Source organism: Xiphophorus couchianus, chromosome 18 (assembly GCF_001444195.1).
Source record: "Xiphophorus couchianus chromosome 18, X_couchianus-1.0, whole genome shotgun sequence".
Classification (NCBI taxonomy): domain Eukaryota; kingdom Metazoa; phylum Chordata; class Actinopteri; order Cyprinodontiformes; family Poeciliidae; genus Xiphophorus; species Xiphophorus couchianus.
The window spans coordinates 23,297,155-23,318,495 of record NC_040245.1 but is presented as its reverse complement, the minus strand read 5'-3'; the positions used below and the strand labels follow the sequence as shown (position 1 = coordinate 23,318,495).

At 39.3% G+C, this 21,341-nt stretch overlaps 3 protein-coding genes and 1 long non-coding RNA gene across 5 annotated transcripts; 1 reads left to right on the top strand and 3 right to left on the bottom strand.

The window, feature by feature from the left end:
- Positions 1-709: 709 nt before the first annotated feature.
- LOC114133593 (low affinity immunoglobulin gamma Fc region receptor III-like) lies at positions 710-3,646 on the bottom strand. The gene is made up of 6 exons (XM_027999628.1): positions 3,557-3,646; positions 3,424-3,459; positions 3,000-3,290; positions 2,069-2,341; positions 1,681-1,956; positions 710-1,575 (listed from the first exon to the last, which is right to left on the bottom strand). Exons 1-6 carry the CDS (start codon positions 3,579-3,581, stop codon positions 1,355-1,357), a joined length of 1,122 nt encoding a protein of 373 aa, XP_027855429.1. The 5' UTR covers positions 3,582-3,646; the 3' UTR covers positions 710-1,354.
- A 3,405-nt stretch (positions 3,647-7,051) lies between these two features.
- rabgef1l (RAB guanine nucleotide exchange factor (GEF) 1, like) lies at positions 7,052-13,723 on the bottom strand. Its single transcript, XM_027999614.1, has 9 exons — positions 13,523-13,723; positions 12,796-12,981; positions 12,479-12,651; positions 10,983-11,161; positions 9,848-9,929; positions 9,603-9,735; positions 9,425-9,516; positions 9,088-9,344; positions 7,052-7,757 (listed from the first exon to the last, which is right to left on the bottom strand). The coding sequence occupies exons 2-9, from the start codon at positions 12,963-12,965 to the stop codon at positions 7,320-7,322; spliced, it is 1,524 nt and encodes a 507-aa protein (XP_027855415.1). The 5' UTR covers positions 12,966-12,981; positions 13,523-13,723; the 3' UTR covers positions 7,052-7,319.
- Positions 11,123-20,857, top strand: LOC114133591 (caspase-1-like). 2 transcript variants are annotated; one of them, XM_027999622.1, is made up of 10 exons: positions 11,123-11,193; positions 12,651-12,724; positions 12,922-13,040; positions 17,956-18,240; positions 18,408-18,496; positions 18,813-18,989; positions 19,087-19,321; positions 19,407-19,544; positions 19,629-19,738; positions 20,024-20,857. In XM_027999622.1, exons 2-10 carry the CDS (start codon positions 12,720-12,722, stop codon positions 20,141-20,143), a joined length of 1,278 nt encoding a protein of 425 aa, XP_027855423.1. In that variant the 5' UTR covers positions 11,123-11,193; positions 12,651-12,719; the 3' UTR covers positions 20,144-20,857. The 2 variants fall into 2 exon arrangements, with proteins under 2 accessions (XP_027855423.1, XP_027855424.1); XM_027999623.1 differs by lacking the exons at positions 11,123-11,193; positions 12,651-12,724; positions 12,922-13,040 and adding an exon at positions 16,666-16,799.
- On the bottom strand, positions 15,077-16,258 carry LOC114133600 (uncharacterized). The gene is made up of 2 exons (XR_003593213.1): positions 16,157-16,258; positions 15,077-15,206 (listed from the first exon to the last, which is right to left on the bottom strand). It is a non-coding gene; the product is annotated as an uncharacterized LOC114133600 (long non-coding RNA).
- Positions 20,858-21,341: the final 484 nt, after the last annotated feature.

Sequence of the window (21,341 nt, the reverse complement as noted above, 5' to 3'; positions counted from 1 at the left end):
TGACCGAATCCCTAACTGAATCCCTCAGGATTCAGTTAGAATTTGCAGCCAGAACCAGGAAGATTTTGGAACCAAGCTTCTTCCACGTCCAAATAATATTGGTCAAAACGCTTTTTGGGACGTCCAAAATCTGTGTTTTGACACAATTCAGTCTCTGAGATCCACAGACAATTCGTTTGACTTAATTGCTTGATTTCCCCCCCCCGATACGCACTGCGAGCTATGAAATCACATATAGACAAGCGTGTATGATTTCAGATGACTTTACCAAGGATGGACTCAAATCAAGTTGAAGAAGCATCTCAAGGATGTACCCCAGATGTTACATTATTTTTCTTAACATCCAAGAATATTTGAACATGTTTCCACTGTTATTTTGTGCTAATTTATGTAGAAAACTACACTTTAATCAGTTACAGAATATGTCTGTGACATAAACTGTGGAAAACACAAAGGAGTGTAAATCTGACAACACTGTAACTATCTTGACTGTCACAGCAAAAGTGAGTATTTAGTAAGCAAATAATGTCTCTGTGATCTGCTATTATTTTTTTCAAACTTTTGTTATCTGATATATCTTTTTCTAGTGCAGAAGATTCTAGTAATATCTATTGGCAAGTTAATCCCACATGTTTTCCAATATTTAAAATGTTTTTGATGTGCTGTAGGATTGTTATAAAGGTTAATTGAAAATAAAGTCAACCGTTCATGCAGCTTATCGAAAGCTTTATTGGGTTAAAACACAATATTTGTTTTTTCTTACTGTATTGAAAGTTAGTTTCATGGCACTCAGAGAAAACTGATGCAAAAAATTATTAACACATACACGTAACTATAATAGCAGACCAGGGTGGTGCTAATAACTGTTAGAAAGCCTCAGATTATTGCTCTGCTAGGTACGATGGTACGGTTTAAAAGGAGTTTCCAGGTACAGCTGGTAAAAAAAATCATAGTTTTTCATAGTAAATATATTTCTAACGGTGCTATTGACATGAGATTCTCACCTGGTATTGATAACAACCCAAATAATCCATACATGTAAATTAAGTTGTGTGTCGTAATGTGAAAAGTATTTAAAGGGTGGTGGAAAAAAGTCACGGAAAGCCAAGAAAAAAGCTGAAATCTACCAGTGATTTGAAAACCATCCTGCCCCTTGTCAGGGTCAGTCCAAAATGACGGCCAATAGAAAGGTGTGTCGTTATCAAGTCGTCACACAAGGACCGACTTATGATTGGTTAAAAACAAAGAACTGAGGTTGTTACCAAAACCTGGTGAAAATTTCACATCAGTCACACCTTTACGGGACTTTCTAAAATAGTCCCCATGACACACTCTGAGGTTCTGGGGTTTGCGTTTAGCCTGGCAGCTGGCCTGAAGTCGGTAGACTGGTTGAGACCGGGGACTCAGACGACGGCGAGGATGGGCTGGGACTCTCTGTGTGCTGATCGGAAGACGGTGTTGAAGCAAAGTATGTTGGGGATGCAGGCTGAGTCTCAGGAGCCGAGAAGGTGTGTGGGGGTGATTTGGATGTCATCTGATTTCTGTGATGAGGACGGGGAGGCATCAATGGTGGCCCTGTAGGGTCAAAGAGAAGGTCACCTTAGAAGTCCAGCATGACTTCAGAGTGCTTTTTTCACCACCACGTGTAATAATCAGTAGGGCAGATTTACTCTTAAGCACCTGTGACCTCTCCGAAGCTCTGGGGCTTGCTCCACCTCACGATATCCAGCTTTGGCACCTTGGCTCTGCAGCTGTACCATCCTGCAGCCTTTCTGACATGCATGTGGTTCAGTGAGGTTGCTGGTCCCAACAGATTGTTGTTCTTGTAGAAATAGTAATTTACAGGAGGGGCTGGGGCGGGGGCGTTGTACTGGACGTGACAGATGAGGTGCATTTTATTCCGTTCAAGCTGGGCGTTGTCTTTCTCAATCTCCAACACCGGCTCAGTTAGAACCTCTGATACAGATCAAATGAAGAAACAAAAGTCACTTGCAAGTTAAATCTCTGGGGATTGATTTCTGGCACTGGTACTGGCCCGTATCTCGCTAAACATAAATGTTTAACTCACCTAAGATATTCACCGGAATGGGAACTGACATCACGGAGTGTGTACGTCGACTCAGGTCCCAGGATACCCTGCATGAGTACCTTCCTTCATCCTCCAGGGTGACGTGGGGGAGGTGGAAATTCAAGCTGCTCCCGCTCTGCACCATCACTTCAATCCCGTCTCTGTACAAGATCGTCTCATGGACGGGAGCGTTTCCTCGGAGACGGCATTTCAAATCCAGGGCGTCTCCAATGAGGACAGGGCGTTTTGCCATTTGCAGGATGGCATAACCTCCTGAAAAAGACAAAGAAAAAAGTTTTCCATTAGTTATTTAGTCTGTGCTGAGCTTTTATTTGAGGGTATTTGATAGAGGTAGCTTGATTTTGCATTTCAGTGTAGGGTTGGGAATTTATCGCATCGTTTATCATTTATCACAATAAATGTATTTTAAGTATTTGGATATATAAATTTCAATTCATGATGCTTATTAAAACCCATGAATGTTTGCATTATGAGGATTGTTGTTTTTACTGTTTTCTCCACTGTTTGTTCAATAAATAAATATCAGTTCTTTTGAAAATATGATTAAGTGCAGCTCCTGTGTGCCATTTAGTGATACAAATCCCATTTTTTGATGTGACTGGTGTCCAAAAGACGCATAAAGAGGGACTTTACAAACGAGTAATGCTTTTCAAGAAATGTAATTGGGTTTTATACAACCCAGCAGCTTTGTAAAAAAAAAAAGTAATAAATAGTTCTTATCGTCACTTTCACTGTTGTCAAAATACCGTGATAAAATTTTAAGTCACCACCAACCCCTAGCTCAGGGCTAAAGAAGAAGTTGACCAGGTCAGGAAGAATTTGCCGTTTGACAGTTTCGGAAATACGGGAATGAGGAAGAAAGACCAAAAAAAAAACACACTTTTGTTTCTTGTTGAACACAAGATCTTACCATCAACATGGATCTCGTAAGGTAGACTTCTTAGTGTTTTTATGGTTCTCACATCCGTCTCTCTCTGTCCTTGGCAGGAATATTTGCCGCTTTCTTTAACGTTGGCCTCCCACAGCTGGTATGTCTCGCCAGACTGTGGGAGCTGCACAGATCCCCTGAACCACAGGTAATCCCAGGAGGCCTGGTACTTGTTGGGGATGACGCATCTCAGCTTCAGACTTTCCCCGCTGAAGATCCGGGAATCTCCCGAAACTATCTCCACGATGGCCCTGTACGAGGTTGTAGTGGGAACTGTAGAGAGAAAATAAACCATTCGTCAGGGGGGGAAAAAAAACATGAAGAGTTGCTTTCCATAAAATCATAAACTATCATCTGAAAAACGGCAATATTTTCTCCCAATGATGTAGTTGTATGAAGCACTTACCCTCAGACACTATGAGCTGTGGTAACAATGAAAGAACTGAAACAGAGAGTGATAAAGGATTAGTGAGATAACAGATAGCATCATGTTATCAAATATGTCAAATCATATCAAAGTAAGCAAAATTAAAACCTACCGAGGAATGAAATTACTGCTTCCATTGTGCTCAGTCTGTGTGTTAGGATCAGATAAGACACAATGCTTTATTCTAATAAAAGGAGAAGTGGAACTATCTTCACACAGGATGTCCTCCATCCTGAAAAGTGCTGTCTCATCAATTGTTTGTTTTATACTATTTAATATAAAAATGTTTCATTTTCATTAAACATATCTGGAAATATTCGACTTTAAAGTTTGCCGGATAAGTCACTAAAATTCTAGTTAATAGCAGTATGCAGAACTCCGAGCTCAGCTGTTGTTTCATCCCCTCAACAAATTACTTATATTTTACTTTCTTTTTGGTTGATGTTGTTTTGACCTGTTATAAACCGTATCACAGGATTTCCTCCATCTCTTCTGAGGTATAACTTAATCATGGAAACTTGGCGAAACAGCGGAAAGGGGAACTGAAAATACCCCCCAAAACTCCTCTCACAAGCCAAATCTTCAGATGAACTGGACCAACGCCCACTGACAAGCTAAACTAATAATAAAAAACAAAAAAAAACAGGGCATGCCGTGGTGGCGTAGTGGTTAGCGCGACCCATATTTGGAGGCCTTGAGTCCTCGACGAGGTTGTCGCGGGTTCGACTCCCGGACCTGGCGACATTTGCCGCATGTCTTCCCCCCATTCCTGTCAGCCTACTTTCGTAAAAAGGGACACTAGAGCCCACAAAAAGAACCCCTTGAGGGGTCAAAAAACAACTAGTTTATCAGAATAGAAGTTGAGTAAAGGAGCGTTTATTTTACACTCTTCAATAAACAGGTGGTGGTGAATTATGTAGCTGAAACACTTTTCTGTTTGCAGAATCCCTGTTTCACTATTGCATTTTGTATGAGGATGTACTGTTTTTTGTATGTAAATAAAACCCAGTATAACTTGTTTATTTTACGCATCTGTTACTCTAACAGAGTCTCATCTCCACCTAAACCAGGACACAGCCTTTTTTCTTTTACCCCTCCATGGGGTCTTTTGTGGGCTCTAGTGTCCCTTATATGAAAGTAGGCTGACAGGAAAACATGCGGCAAATATCGTCGGGTCCGGGAGTCGAACCCGCGACAGCCGCGTCGAGGACTCAAGGCCTAAAAACACGGGTTGCGCTTTCCCACGCCACCACGGCACGCCCTACAGCTCATTTTTATTGGCCATGTTAAATAAAAGTCTGATAACTTAAATAAATGGTTACAAAATAAGCCCAAATGTCAAAGCAAATACTTGATATCAACATTACCCAATTTCATTCCATTCTACTATCCTTTTCATTGATGAAGATGTACTCACCTCAGCATACTGAAGGCTTGAAGTGGCTGACACAGCAGAGGAGTTCTCACTATTTTCTAAATACATGTGTAAGACTACGAGGAGCACTGAACTTTCAGCCCAAGATGGACATGAAACTATTAACTCTGCTCTAGCAGTTTCTTTATTTGTCAATTTTGCTGACAAAACAATTGTGATTTATGCGAGTATAAGTTCAAAGAAATTTGCACATTTTGTGAAATATCACGTCCCGTCACTTCTGAAATGTATGAGTTTTGTATAGTACATGTGTACTGGACGGATGGTGTAAAATCTGGCCCTATTGGCACCATAACAGCTCAAATCTGTGCCAGTTTTTGAGGCCTTTTGCATTTTTTTTGCTGACTTTTTACTCGAATGGCAAATTTTTACTATTTCATCAGTTTCTTAGTTGAATGTGCAGAAATTACCCTGGTACATTGTTAGTTTCAGAAAATCCCAGACTTTATGTTTTACTGAGGAAGAGTGACTCATCTTATTGTGGTAATGTTAGTCATGAAAAACAGCAACTACACACATACAAGCACTGAGTTTCGATTTTATTAACCACCATCGTTCCACTCCTGTAGATGTAGGCAGATCAAAACTCTCCCAATAAATTATGTCTTAAATTAAAGGCAGTTTCGAGTTAATCTCTCCAACCTGGAACTATAACAAACCTATAATCAAACAAATGGGTTAAAACACTTGTTCAATAACTTCAGCTTTCAGTGCAAAATTAAAAAGGTTTTCGAGCCGCAGCGGTGCAGTACAAGACCTGGCTTTCAAACGGCAGGTGCATGCGGCTCTTCGGATGCAATACAATAAAACAAAAACAAAGCACAAGTGTAAAATGTGTGCCTATTGCATTTTTCTCATTGTAAGTCTGCCAAAACACCAGAGAAATGGAAACGACTTTCCTATCTGTCCAACATGGTATCGCCTGATAAAAGCTGAAATTTGACGCTGGGTACGAAGCTTCGAAATCAAACTAAAACAATAAAAAATAACTACAATGAAGCAGCTAAAGCTTTAGGGGTGATCGCTATGTCCTGTCTTTGAAGGAAAACGAGATATTTCTTTTGTTTTGGTCTAAAAGTATTTGCCGGAGCAAATGGTAATAAATAAATAAATTGGTTAATTTAAGACTTATTTTTTTAGTGGAGACGTCGGCCTCTTGAGAAGAGGCGTAACACGCATCCATGCTCGTTCACCACTGTAAATATTACAAGTTTAAACCAATCAAAGAAATATCGATATATTCTGACACTTTATAGAAAAATAAAATCAGAACATCCAGCTGATGATGACAGGTCATAAAAACCAGACTAGACAGTATTTGGACACACTGGTGCCGATTTCTTCTTCTTCTTCAAATTGTCGGGAACAACATGCAGCACACATGCACGCATATTCACATGCACAGTTATTGTGCACACACACACCCCGCCACACACACACACGCCCTCTCTCTGGTTATTTCTCCGAAATACAAGCTAAATTCAGCATGAAATACAGGCATGACTTGAAGAGCAACATTAGGAACAGAAGAGTCTGATCATTCAGATTTTGACATTTTTCTTTTTGGTTTCTAAACTAGAATATGCTATCCTATTGTTTGGTTAATTTTTTTCCCGGACATCTTGCATCGTGGCTGAAGGTTTAGGATTCAAACACGCCATTTATCGCTACTGTACAAATGTAACAGCTATAAAAAGTACTGAGGTACTGCAGGTAGTGGATGAGGAGAAGTTTTTTGGAAGCGCTTATAGCGGAGTGTTTTCTTCCCTTGCAGTGAAAGGAGCCACATCAGATGGTCGGGGTCTGCCCTGATGCGCTCCACTGCTCCACCTCGTGTGGAGCTACGGTTTAATTTTGTCACTTATTTGTCTTTTTGTGGTGAGGTAAACAGGAACAATGCAAAAAACACAAAGTCTTACCAAATATTTTTGGTCAGGAACATATGAGAGCTTATTTTAAGTAAACAATTCCTTAAAATTGAAGAAAAAGCTCCAGTTCCACTGGCAGATTATTTCACTGACAACAAGACATTTTTCCCAGGTTATAGGTGAAATAATTTGCCATATATCTTGCTAAAAAGTCACATGTAAGTTAGTTTCAACTTATTTCAAGTGTACTAAGATACTTGCACTGGAAACCAGACTAAAAATACTTGGTAAGATTTTGTTTTTGTGTTTTTTTGCAGTGAAGATCGTTGTGCCTTCACAGCGAAGCCATTTTCTGATTTACCTCCTTCAGGGAGGTAAATCAGCGCACTCAGTTCAAATCTAGCAGTTGGGTAACTATTCAGCATGTTTTATAGCATCTAAAGGGAACAGACGGATGGAAGAACACTCCAGATCCAACAGACGCTACATGTGCTTACGGACTATAAAGAGAACACACGGGAAGATGGAGTAGAACCTCCAGGAGCTTTTTCTGCAGAGCAGACATTTTCCTATCAACCAGCAAACACCTGAGGCTGCAGCGGCGGGGGCAGCAGCTCGTTCTCTACATTTTCAGAGTCGATCGCGGACGACGCCGCGGCCGCCGTTGTCGTCGTTCCGCCGGCCGCGTTCGTCGTGGTGCTTTGGGTGTCAAGAGGAAAGCTCTCCAGCGCGCTCTGAACTTTCTGCTCCACTTCATCCGTCCAGTCTATCAGGTCGCTCTCCAGCTGCCGAGCCTTCTCCACAACCCGCTCCTGCCTCTCGCCGAGCCCGGTTAGCACGTCCAGGCTGCTGTGGGCCTGGGTATGGGCTGCGCCGCCTGCGGATGAGGCGGCGGCGGTGGGCCGTGGCCAGTTCGGAGACGTCTGGCCCGACATGTAGAGCTCAAACTCCTCAGAGCTCATATTCAGAGACTGACCATCCAGTTTCTCTATGAAGGCCACTGCACAGCACTGAGGAGAGGAGGCCCAGAGAGACGTTAATGACAATTATATCATCTACACAACAACAACAATGCTCGTTAGACCTAGATTTGTTTAAATAATGTTTAATTTATTGGGGATTAACAGCGATGAGGTAGAGAATACATTATGTGGGCTAACAGCTCCCCCTGCTGGATGCTTTCATATTTTAAACCTTTAGGGACCACACTGTTGGGCTCAGGAGGACTAGACACTGAGAAAAAAAATACCTCAAATGCCTTGATGTCAGGAATCTTGAGTTAAATATAAGCAAAACAAAATGATTTTTAAGCCAGAGGTAAAACATACAGGTCATTTCAAAAAGTCATGCTTTTCCAAACTCAAATGTACAGATTTTTCTTGAAGACAAGATTTTGGCCTATTTTTTTAAACAGGGTACAAATTAAGCACTAATGTTCACGAAGAGAGATCACAAATTTTGCTGCAGTAGTCAGGCTTTAACTAAGCAATCTGCAAAAAAACAACCTGAAGGGATAGATGGACGGCTAACTGGATGAATGGATGAATGAATTTAAAAAACAGACTGACTGTTGGATCAACAAGCGAATGGAAACACGTCTATAACACTGTTGTGTCTCGTAAAATTAGTTTACTCTTGTAATCAACCGGTTTTCTGGTCCATCCATAGAGGAACAGCCGCTTTTCTATCCACAAAACTTTAGGAATCAGTTTTTTGTTAATCAGAAACTGAAAAAAGACGACACTTGAATATTTAACAAAAATTTAGGTGGTCGAGGAGGAAAAACTCTGAAATTGTTGCGCTTTTGTGAATCAAAAAGCAACACTAAACAAAAAACTAAGGGGCCTTCATGTGCATTACAAGCCTGGCGGGCCACCAGGCTTTACTTGTGCCCCCAGCAGGCTAAGCATTGTTTATTTATTTTATTTATTTATTTTTTTTTTAACAATTGCCTTTTTTAAGATTTTATAGTTGGAGTTTAGGTATTAATCTTCCAATAACACATAATTACCAAGTTATATTTTCACATTTCCTGTCAACTATAAACATTTTTAACTCAAAAACACAGCAAACCGCTGCGTGACTGTCCTATCGCCCCAAGCACCAGGCTTAGCAAGTTTTCAGGAGGAAACCCCGAAAAACTCACTCAAACTGGAGCCAAGCTTTATTTGAAGTATAGATCTTTATCATATAAACAATATTACATTAAATAAAGTTGATACATTTTTTTTGACAATAACTACGTGTTTATCAACAGCAGTGGAGTGGATTTTTCAAGACTGTGCTCAAAGATGGACGATGGCTTGCTTGTTGCTAAACACGTCCTTCTCATTTCCTCACCAGATTAGTGAAGTAGTATCCGTCCTCTCCGGTCATGAGTCGGCTGGGGTTGCAGAAGCGGGTGATGTACTGGATGTTGGACTGCAGCCGCGGAGGGTTTGCCTTCAGCACGATGTAGATGAGAGTCGGGAGGAAGTCGTCGGCCGACGCGGCCTCCTTCTTGCTCACTTTGATGGCGTTGAAGATGTGCTTGCTGCAACGGGTGATGCACGCCAGCTTGTCTTTGGGTACCTGCTTTGAGTCCATTTCAATTATATCTGAAATTAGGCAGAATTGTTAGAAGAGGAGTGACCTAACTTGAGCAATCAGGCAAAAACAAACCAAGGTGGCGACTCACCTGTAATAGCTTTGACTACACTGTCTGAGACTTCCGGGATCTCTTCATCCACCGGCACGCACAGCATTTCTATGGTGACCCAGTGCAAATCTCTGGAACCGAACACAAACAGAATAATGTCACATTTACGGCAGTTTTTTCTTTTTCAATTTAAACGCTGGAGTTTATGTTTGCAAACCTGATTCTCTTCTGAACAGCCAAGTCTTTCTTCTCGTCGTCTGTGGTTTCCGGACAGAAAACCTCCGTGTAAAGTCGGGTCATCATGTACTTCTCCACTTCATCCATCACCCTCTCTACATGCTCTGTCGAACCTGTTACACCGCAAACCGATAATTACTTTTCACAAGCGCTGTTCTCACTGTACGGTTTTTACTATTTATGGTTATTCTAAAAAAATATACATATATTTGAGCGAAGAAGCACCTTTGAACTGGTTGTGAAGCCGGTCTGAGAGGCTCTGGTAGAAGTCTTGCACACACTCCGACAGCTCGTCGGCTCCCATGTCCTGGAAAGGGACAGAAAAATACATGAATTCGGAATGAGTCGCATTCAGATTTCACACTGATTGCAATCGAGGTGTCCCGATACAACTTTTTCACTTCCGATACGATACCGACACGATATGATATTAACCCGAATCATGCATACTTTCATTACTGATTTTGTCATGTGGAATGTTAGAAAAGGCTTGATCACGTGATATTACAACAGGTACAAGAACAACTGACACATTTATTACTAAGCAACGGTTCGGCATGTGGGATGTAAACAATGCTGAATGGAAATCCTGGGGCAGCCTAAACGCTGCAGAATGGTGCTGCTATTGGCACGATTACATCTGAGACTTTAGATGCAGACCGATATAATCAGATACTCTTTTTTTTTTTTTGGTTGATATCAGACTGATTTCTAATATCAATATCTGATCGGGATGACCCTTGATCAACGTCATCTTAATAATTTAGGCAGGAAGTTCAGCAATAAATGCTGCAAACATTTTTAAACTGCTTGTTTATCATAAAAACAAAACATACAGAAAACAACCTTTTGTTTTTCTTAAAGACAATTACATCAAGGTAAAAGTTTCAGATAAAGACATTGCAAGACTTTAGTACTATTCACTGAATTTTAATTAAATATCAAAACTGAAGTGAAAACATCTGAATGTTACAATTTACAGCAGCTTGAAAAGCTTTTTTTAAATGTCTTAAAGATTTTCTAATTAATTATCTATTACTTCATGCTCAACTATACAAAAAACAACAACAAAGAAACAGGAAGTTGGTGGCTGTAAAATGACTAAATGTGGAGAGGTTCAAGGGGTTATACTTTTACTTTACACTTATCGCGTATCATCAAAAAGTTGACGTATTCAAGGATATATGGTGCTAAAATGTGCAATCTTTCAATGAATGGTGGCAGATGGTAATGAAAACGATGCAGTGAATTAAAAGCTTCCTCCTCTTTAAGAGCCGTCTTGAGTGAGAGCATAAACATGGCCATAAACGCATAACGAGTTGAAACGGGAGTAATAACGTCTGGACGGATCAAAGCTCACCCGCTTGTACACCATGCCCTCAGTGAAAGCCCGACACTGTTTAAAGATTTCCCTGCCAGACTTCACCGACTTCAGAAAATCTATAAACTCTTGCGTTGCACGGTCGCTGTCTGGAAAGGGCTGGCGACTGGCTGAGGAGCTGGAGCTCGGAGTGGACTGAGCGTCAGCAGCACCGGCATCTGGAGGAAGACAACAACCAGACAATAATTTGGTACGTTTGTATTTACTGTGCTGCAGTCTTTGTAGGCGTCAGTAGGGCTTTCTTTCAATCACAAATATCCAGGGATATGGGTAAAATGAAGGAAGAATAAATCTACAATTTACAAGCAAATGTAAGGTGGTAAAACATCAAAAGAGGAGCTAAATTTAGCGTTAAGCATCTGTTGGATAACTACTTGTGCTCTGTTTATAAAACAAAAACTGAAGTAAGTATTCAGGAAGCGCATATTTTATTGTTTTTTACTTTCCATACAAGCCACATCTAGCCTGGTGTTCTGTTTGGCCACGATACCTTCTTGATGGGGGGCATCAGCTGAGACAACGCTGTCAACAATTAGACAGTCCCCCTCTCCTGCTATTAAGATTTTACTTTCCAATAATATAGAAAACAATTCTACATCAGCTCTTCTGCTTTTCTTTTTCTTCTTTTTTGTACATTTTGCCCTGTCTTCTCAAACCTCCAGTCGAGCGTGGCAGAAGGCCAGCAGAGCCAGGTTCTGGTTCTGCTGGAAGTTTCCTCCTGTTAAAGGACACTTTTTTCTCTCCACTGTCACTACGTGCATGCTCAGTATGAGCCATCGTCTGCTCTTGCTACCCTGTCATGGAGGAGTGAATGATGCAACCTGCTGGGTTTCCTTAGATAGAAACTTTTAAACTACTTTGAATAATTAATTGAGGATACTGTAGTGCTTGATAACTAGGTTTAGTTGGAATGTATATGTGATTGATTTGAAATTACTTTTCTGTACCTCAAGACGTCATTTGTTGGTGAAATGTTGCTGTATAAATAAACTGAATTAAATAACAGGCTATGAATTTTGACATTTCCTGCTTCAAAAAGAAGTCAAATTCAGCTAAATCTGTCACTTATTTCTAGGTAAATGCATTAAAGAATTTGAAAAGATTTCTCAAAGACCCGGGCAAACACCCAGTTTCAGGTTAACTTATCATATAGCATTACACACTGTATATCAAGCTCCTGGAAGAAAGTTAAGTGAGCTTGTAAAAAAAAAGGAAAAAAAGACCAGCTACAGGCATCTTATCACCTGACTGATATATTTAAACATAAAGTGGCTGCAAACAGTTTTCACAACAAAAGAGAAAAAAAATAAAGATTTCAAACGTTGAGCAAATATTTACGTAGTGATTATTTGTGTTTGCACCAATGTGGCTTGTGAGTGGAGCTTAAGGTTTTGTTACACAGGAGGTGCATCCAGGAACAAAAAATTAAAAAATAAAGTTAGAACCAACCAGTGTGTATGTTCAAGACAGATTACCCTTTTTGGGTGGTGTTTTTGTTGATGGAGTGAAAAACTTTGTGACTGTGTTGACTTTGCTGGACTTCTCCTTCGTCTTCCTTTCTTCAAACTTGTTGAAGGGAGTGATCGCAGGTTGTGATTGTGCCCTCTGATGCCTGCTTGCATATGCTTCCTCTTCCTCTCTCTGCAGCCTGGGAAGATGACGACAGAACAACTGAAAAGCTTGAGAGATGAACACTAGCACAAAAGCCACGTCTTCATGAGGTGAGTGGACAGGTCTTCCAACACTTTGGCGACTTTATTTTTTTTGCAGAAAAGACAGTGCGATTGCAAACCTTTCAGCAAGAGCCCAGTCCTCTTGAATTTGCCTTTGCTTTTCTCGCTGGTTTTCCTCTCGCCAACACTTTGAGCACAGGCCCTGCCAGGCTGTGTTGCCATAAAACCCACATCCTTTTTTGCAGAGCAGCTCAGATTGGTCCACATGAATGCCACGTCTCTGGCTCATCGTTCCTCAGTGACAGCTGGGGAACCAGAAGGAGAGCAAAACGTAAAATAGCCAAGGCATCCAAAAAGTTCATCTGTAAGTACATTTATTGCTACTTTATTCATCAAACTATTTAAAGTATTTAAACGCTCCAGTCAACGGAAGCTTGAATTTGAACAAATTTGATCATTTGAGCTCTTCAGGCGATCATGACGCCCAAGTCTAAGCAAACTAACTCAAAGACATTTCAGCAGGACTGACGTCAGAGGCACGTCTTGTCTGAAAGAATGTAACAGCTATCAGCTAAGTTAGCATTAGCTCGAATACATGAAGACACTTACACTAAGTAAATACTCGTTGTCAGTTAGTGACAGACGCTATAAACAATTTCTGACATATCATCGTAATACTGAAGAAGGACGCTTAAGCTGAAAACAACGTCTCGTTCTCAAAAACGCAAAAATGTACGAGCTAATTAACTGTTTACCAATCATTAACCAATGCTACTTGAGCTAGACTACTGTCACACACATAAATGTTATTTACATATTATTTGTGTGAATTGTATGTAAACATACGGTCTTATTCGTCTCAACGGGTTATCTGATAATTTTGTCTCCAGCCTGTTGGTGGTGGATAGATTTACATCGGCTAAACAATTAGCTTCGTCTTGGAGCCATCTTCTCTGACAGATTCTTCTTTGTGGGTTTAAAAATTAAAGGGAAACCTTTGTCTCCCCCTGCCGTTAGCTTTTGGATCGACAGAAAGTAATTTGAGTAAAAACAATGAAACTTATGAACTACTATTGCAAACAGTAAGTTATTTTATTGTACTAAAAAAATAAATAAAAAATCGCATTTTTCTCGTTAATAAAAAAAAAACAACGCGAACATCAATAACACATTAACCTAATTGTATTCAACAAAAATAAACAATTTAGGAAAAAAGAACTGAAGTGGCATTCCAAACATCAAAGCTAGATGGTATTCCATTAGATTACAGTATTATCATTTATTTGGCATAAAGAAAAATGTGGTTCAAAAACAGAATACACATACTTAAAAGTGTGTGGCTGAAAATAAATCAGATTAAATTAAAACAAGGGACTTGGGGTCACAACAGTTGATAAATAATTTGTTATTTCAGGAATTTTTTTATATGTAAAACAAAAATACCAGACTGGTATCGAGTCATATGTCTTTAGTTAAAGCAAATGTATATATGTTTTTTTATTTACTTGATAATATTGCTCTATATTTTGCCAGTACCAAAGCTTCAATATTTCCCAGGCAAATGCCCAAGGAGTTTCTGGTTTCTGTTTTCAGTTCACTTAGTTTTGAGTTGTCTGTGAAGTAATCTTGTTTTGCACTTAAATAAACTGCATTTCAAAGTCACAACTCAATCATATTCCTAAAACTCATCCCCCTAGATCTTGTATGAAAATGTAAGTTTTTTTTTCTTTTTGCATGGCCTTTGAAAACAATTTTTTTTCATGTCATCTCAGTGCAAAATGCATCTAGAGTCCCTAGCCCCAAGTGAGACTTGCAATGTAACCTAAGCGAAGTTATCATTTTTGCCCCTGAACATGTTGACAGGCTTTACAATTGAAAAAGAACAAAACAAGTCACACCATGTTATAGAGGCATGCTTTTGCAAAACAGTTTATTTTCTCCATCATGTCAGTCGACTCTGCAACTCGGCAGAAAAAAGTCAGTTCACATACGTAAACAAAAACATCAAGGAAGAGGAAAATTATTGTGATAATGTTGTTTTAAAACAATGCAAGACTATTGCTTTTTTTCAGTCTGCAGGGCATCAGCTGCTGCTGGAATGACTGCACATCATTTTCCCTCCAAATTCACGGCAGCTGGGGAAAAAAAGAAGACGATATTGTTACTGAGTTTTTTTGTTTTGTTTTGACCTACATGTGTTTTTTTGTGTGTGTGTGTGTGTGAAGATAATTCACTTTAGATTCACTGGGGATTGTACCTGGTCAGATAGATAGGCCGAGCTCAGAGAAGAGAGTAGGATCTCTATTTTGAAAGTGAACCATCATTTTCTGGCTGGCTTGATCTCCTTTCCTACACACTGAATCAATGAGAGCGCGCGCCTTGTCTGCGCGACTCTTCTTCTCCTCCAGTATTGAGTCTTTCTCCCCATCATTGAAGATTTTGTCCCCCAGCAGGTCGTCCAGGAGCTGATTTATTAGTTCTTTGGAGGACTTTTCCACAAAGCCGGGCCTAATCGCTTTGAGTTTATCCTCTAAAAGAAAGAAGATGCGTTTACAAAACTGCAGTCAGTCTGTTTACATTGAAATGCATAAGCGATACCAGAAATGGTCTATTGGTTGCTGTTGCAGAAATGATGCCCGCACAAAATCCACATTCATTTGACTGATGAATAATTGTATTTTCTGCGACAGACTGGCGACCTGTCCAGGGTGTACCCCGCCTCTCGCCCGGAACGTAGCTGGAGATGGGCACCAGCAATCCTCCCGACCCCATTAGGGACAAGGGTGACCAGAAAATGGATGGATGGATGGATGGATGGAATAATTGTATTTTAACTTTTATTTTTGTCTTGTCACTGACAACACTACAACTGTTATAATTAACCTTATAATAGAGCACTAGGCTAACTTTCAATATTTCTGTTATTATTTGCAGAATAGATTTTATCAGGAATATTTGTGGTTGGTTTTGTGTGGAGCAGAAGTACGGGGCTGTATTCGGGGCCACATTCATGCAAGAACCGCCTGTGTAGCTTTTACAATCCTCATGAAAATTTAAAAAAAAAAAACTTTTCAAGAAACATTCAAATTTATATGCACATTCTCCTCTAAATCTTTAATAAGACGTTTTGTTGATGAGTAAGAACAAGTTAAAAGGATGCTGGCTGAACTTGGAGTAAATGTGGATTTAAAAAAAACATTAAAAGTGAAACTAAATACGCCCCGATGAGAAAAAGGAAGAAAGACAGTGTCTGTTTTTAAAAAAAAAAAATATATATATATATAACCGGTGTTCGCATTTGCTGTCACTCAATGAATATTTCTTGTCTGATTTCGTCTGAAGCTGCTGCTAATTTAGGTTCAACGTGACTTTCTTGTCGATTTCTTACGCAGCCCACGTACATATGGGCAAAATACAACCTTTACAAGAAGCACGGTAAGACAGGTCAGACATCCGACGACTCATCAATTCTACACTCACACGAAACGCGAGGATCGTCTTAGAAATTTGAAGGGAAGATTGTGCAGCTGCTTGTATTTAAACCACAAAATCTGTCTCCTTACCTGCCATGGCTGCAAAAGCTTAATACGTGGAAGACTTTGTCCGAGAAAACTCCACCCCATGTCGTTCGAGACCCAGAACATAAAGTTCGAGTGAACAACGACATATCCCTGCTGATTATCAGCAAAACTAATAATGAACTGGGACAACAATTACACACGGAAGAAATGAATATGTATTTATTGTTTCAACAGCAGAGAATTAACTGATCAAAGTTGAGCTTGTAATATTCTCCTCCCCCTTATTAAAAGCAATTGCTTATTATTTTTTAATTTTTGGTCGGATGAAACAGACATAAAGTCAAATTAAAGTTTTCTAAAAACAATATTGTTCTGTAAGGAATATTTTAAAAACCGATAAGCATTACATTTTCCCATACTTCGGCGGCAACGCTATCATTACTGTGGCATTACTGACGTACGCCGACGCAAGGCTGCACGTCAGTAATGCAACTGCAGCTGTAAGTCATCCAGCGCGCGTTATCCACAGTCAAAGCAGGAAGTTTTCAAGTTCAAGTTGTTCGTGTATAAATTCCAGTGATACAAAAGCAGAACAATGGCAGGTGAGAGGAACAACTTTAAAGCTTTGCAGACATGACAGTTTTAGATTCGTTTTAGCCACATTGCGCATCGAATAAACCCAAAACTGGCAGCCTGCTTATAACCACGTGAACTGAGACAGAAACTAGTTATTGTCTCAGATCTAAAGTTTAGGACTTTAAACAATTAGAGCAAAAGCGTTGAGTTATATCTCTCTTTTTTTTTTTGCTCGTGACCCTCGTTATAGTTTCACTTTGACGACGAATCTTGTTTGTTGGATCCCGCTTTGACTGTAGGCTACTTTGTAGGTAGAGAAATAAACAAACTGCATGTATTTAAAGGTTTTTAAATTATTTACCGCTTACGATGCACCAGCAGGGTGTTTACAATACCGTTAACAAAATCAGTCATTGTGAAACTAAACAGACCGAATTATGGGAGTGCAGCCAAGTTCGATGCTTAATTAAAATTGTTTAGAGTACTGTGTATTCCAAAAGGTATTCAGAGCTATTTCACATTTGTTACATTAAAAACACAAACTCTAATGTATTCAATTCTTATTTTTATGCACTAATAGAACTGTGAAACACAAATTACACTCCTGCTGTCATGTTCTGAGTTTTTCCTGTGTATTTATTTATTGTTTTCTGGGTCCTTGAGTCTCTTCGTGTTGTCCTGTCTTCCCCTTGATTAGTTCCCAGGTGTGTCTCGTTTCTGTGGTTACTCCCTGTGTATTTAACCCCACCTGTGTTCCTTGTTCCTCGTCGGGTCCTTGTCAGTTCTGCGTTGTTGTCGCACCAGTCTGTCTTTATGTCCCTCGTTTATCCTGTCGCTACCGACTTTGAGCCCAGGCTTCCGCTCAGTCGTGCTGCCAGGTTTTGTGGACTGTGTTACTTTCTGGATTATCGCCATTAAACCATCATCTTCTCATTTCAACCTGAGTCTCAAGCGTCTGCCTCACCACCTCATCCACCAATTCATGACACCTGTACACTTTCAGAGTATAAAACTTCATATTAATCTGCTTCCCCATAAATTCTAGTTTTTGTGCCTCATTAAAATATTGGTGCTTGTAGTAACTTTTGCACTGCATCCCTTGTCTATTTATTTTTTTTGTAACTTTACCTGAATTTATTGTAACATTTTGAGTTATTTGTTTCTATATCCTTGGAATTCCAGATAAAGAACTTGACAGAGTCAGATCTTGCTTTGTGGGCAAAGTGTCCAAAGAAGTAATTAATCAACTCCTGGATGGCCTTTTGCATGATGGTGTGTTGAATGATGGGGAGAAGGATGCAGTAGTTGAAGAGAATGACAGCAGAGCGGATAAAGCACGCTGTCTCATCGACAAGGTGAAGAGGAAAGGACATGAAGCCAGCAGCAAGATGATTGCTCACCTGGAAAGTGTGGATAAAACACTGTACTGTGAGTTGGGTCTGTCCAACGTCCAGCCTGCTCAGCCAGGTGAGAGGCATACACACATTTTCCCCAAAAAATTATGTGCGTATGCTGCTGCAATAAGAGATAGAACTTTTTGAGCATTGATAATATATAATCCAGTCATAAACGTGCTGTATTAAATGTAATGTAAATGCTTCTTTCAAAGCAACACATTTCTATTTATCATTTAGCTGCAGCAGGCCCGGTGGCTCAGAGTGGACCAAGTCCTTCAGACTCCAGTGTGGAAGAGTTCTGGAAGTCCAAAATGGCCGATCCAGAGGTCAGTAATACTTTATCATGAATTAAATGGCGAGTTGTGTGAAAAGTTTTTGCTATATTGGATGTATTACCAAATTTTTATATATTTTACATCTAATGAAATAATATTTTATTTTACTTTGGGGTTGATTTTGTTAAGATTTTTCTCACTGCGCTGTTGACCGAGTGAAACTAATTTTGAATAATGTAAACATGACATGATAATTAACAACCTTAACTTAACTTTACATGTCCTTTGCATATGGCTACAGCAAACTGTTTAAAAAAAATCAATATTAATTTTTTGTTTCTTCACATCTTTCTCATTCGTCTCTCAGGTCTATCCTGTGACACAAACTTCCTTGAAGAACCGCGTAGCTCTGCTGATCACTAATATCAAGTTTTCTGAGGAATCAATGAACAGAAGGGGAGCAGAGAAAGACGAGGAGAACATGGAGAAACTGCTTTCTAATCTGGGATATGAGGTGGTGAAATACACAAACCTCACTGGAAAGGTACTTTATTCTAGATGGAAGACTAAATGAAACAGATTCTCATCTGATTGATTATTTAATTTAATAACTGGTGACATGATTTTCTGTCTTCTTTCAGGCGATTGATGAGGCTTTAATTTACTTCACTAAACATCCCAAACTAAAACACACTGACAGTGTGTTTGTGGTTCTCATGTCTCATGGGAAGCTGGGGAAAATTCTTGGGGTTGACTGGAAAGAGGACAAACCAGATGAATTTCCAATCAACAACATTTTCAAACACTTGGGCTCCAAGAGCTGTCCAGAGCTAAGAGATAAACCAAAGGTCATCATCATTCAGGCCTGCAGAGGAGGTGATTCAGATCTGCTGCTGCAGATACTAAAGCTCACTGTGAGTTAATATAATGGTCTCACCTGTTTGCCTTTTTTATGCTTCAGAACAAAGAGGAAGCGTTCTGGTCAGCGACAGTCCAAACACAGCGGATCATGTTCCACAACCTGTGGACCTGGAAGAAGACAAGCTTCAATTTGTTCACAAAGAGACAAACTTCATTTCTCTTCTTTCCTGCACACCTGGTGGGTTTAAAGTGACACTTTAAATGAACTTATTGCAATGATTGTAACTTCATGGCTTTTTATTCCCTGCTCATCTTCCTTCAGACACTGTGTCGTACAGACAACCAGATCGTGGGTCTCTCCTCATCCAATACATTGTGGAGGTTTTCACCCCAGAGTCGTATAAGGAACACATTTATGATCTGTTCAGGAAGGTATAAACAAGCCATGAGTTCTGAAAGGAGTTATTAGTGCACAGCATTTTTGAAGATTAGGCTTCAAATATAAAATATTCAAAAGATGGATGGATGGACGGACGGACGTTTGCGAATCTAGAACTTAGAACTAGAACTCTAGATCTGGAAAATACTCATATAAAATTATTTATTTTAAAGACTTTACAAAACGAAGCATAGACAGTGTACATAACCAGTAATAATGATGATGCTGATTGGTTCATGAAACATTTGCTAACTGTTTACACCATTTCAACTCCACAGGTCATGCGGCGTGTTGAACAGTTTAGGAGCCATGAGAAACTACAGATGCCAACAATTGACAGATGCACACTGACAAAGAGCTTCTACCTCTTTCAAGGCCTCCTGCACAACGATCACTAATGTCACACAGCTTTGTGTGATTTGAAGCACTTAGTACTTTTTGTACTTCTTGTTTTGTACTAAAAGTAATAAAAAAGAAATTTTTTGTACTTTATATTTGAGCTGGTTGCTCAAACCAGCTAGTTTGAGCAACAAACCAACCAATTACTCAGCCAATATGAACTTGTTCTCCTGTTAATCTAGAGCAGAATGACCAAAGTGTTTATGATTCTGTGTAATAATCATAGTGGATGTTGAGTTATGCCAGTTTCAGCTGCAGAGACATTTTGCTGCAGGCGCTAAGGACGGAGCTAAACATTTTTCTGAGGATGCTATGCTGGATAATTTGCTCTTACAGTTCTCAACACACACAGAAGCAAGCACATATACAACAGTCACCAATATGTGGCTCTCTGGTTTTTAGTTAAATATAGTTGGGGCTGGACGACATGGCTGAAAAATGTATAACGATAGAAGCATTTCATATAAGCCGATGTCGATAATTGTTCATTAGTTTGTTGTTTTCAATATCTGAAATGCTGCCAAACTGGTGATGTAATCATTCCAGTTTTATCCACAATTTCCCCTTAAGCTGTTGATTTTATCCTTAGAAATTTGGGTTGTAGAAAATGATCCATTTTCACATTATGTGCTCCTTTCAGAAGTGAAAATAGGCATACAAGTTCATTTTCTGTTGTGAGATGGGATTTCTTTTAACCCAATACATAATTATTTGTTGTTTTATTATTTTTTTTAATTAGTTGTGTTTTTTGAGGAAAAATATCACAACAATATTAAATAATATTATCTTCAATGAAAAGGAAAATAACCTGACATTTTCTATGACCTCTAAAGGGGGCGCTAGAGCACCAGTGAAAATGTGGAGCTTTCTTTATTTCAAATAAAGAGAATCTGTATCATATAAAGATTCCACCACTTTTTGGTAGATGTCAATATATTATGTATTTACTAAAGACATCTTTGACCAAAATATATAAATAAAAATAACGACTTCCTTGAAATCTCGACTAAAAACCCATCTGTTTAGAGTTGCTTTTGAAACATAATCACAAATTTAATGATGGGACTTGACTTAATGTAATGTTTTAATTGTTGATTCTATGTTGCATGACTTTGTTGTTTTTGTTGTTTGTTATGATGTAAAGCACTTTGAAATGCCTTGCTGCTGAAATGTGCTGTACAAATAAAATTTGATTTC

Coding starts and splice junctions, on each gene's coding strand:
- rabgef1l (XM_027999614.1), bottom strand. CDS start 12,965: ATGAGCCAGAGACGTGGCATTCATGTGGACCAATCTGAGCTGCTCTGC. Junction 12,652..12,795: donor GACTGGGCTCTTGCTGAAAG/GTTTGCAATCGC, acceptor TCATCTTCCCAG/GCTGCAGAGAGAGGAAGAGG. Junction 9,930..10,982: donor AGGGCATGGTGTACAAGCGG/GTGAGCTTTGAT, acceptor GTCCCTTTCCAG/GACATGGGAGCCGACGAGCT.
- LOC114133593 (XM_027999628.1), bottom strand. CDS start 3,581: ATGGAAGCAGTAATTTCATTCCTCG. Junction 3,460..3,556: donor AGCAGTAATTTCATTCCTCG/GTAGGTTTTAAT, acceptor TCTCTGTTTCAG/TTCTTTCATTGTTACCACAG. Junction 1,957..2,068: donor CATTCCGGTGAATATCTTAG/GTGAGTTAAACA, acceptor GATCTGTATCAG/AGGTTCTAACTGAGCCGGTG.
- LOC114133591 (XM_027999622.1), top strand. Junction 18,497..18,812: donor CCAAAATGGCCGATCCAGAG/GTCAGTAATACT, acceptor TTCGTCTCTCAG/GTCTATCCTGTGACACAAAC. Junction 19,322..19,406: donor CATTCAGGCCTGCAGAGGAG/GTGATTCAGATC, acceptor TTTATGCTTCAG/AACAAAGAGGAAGCGTTCTG.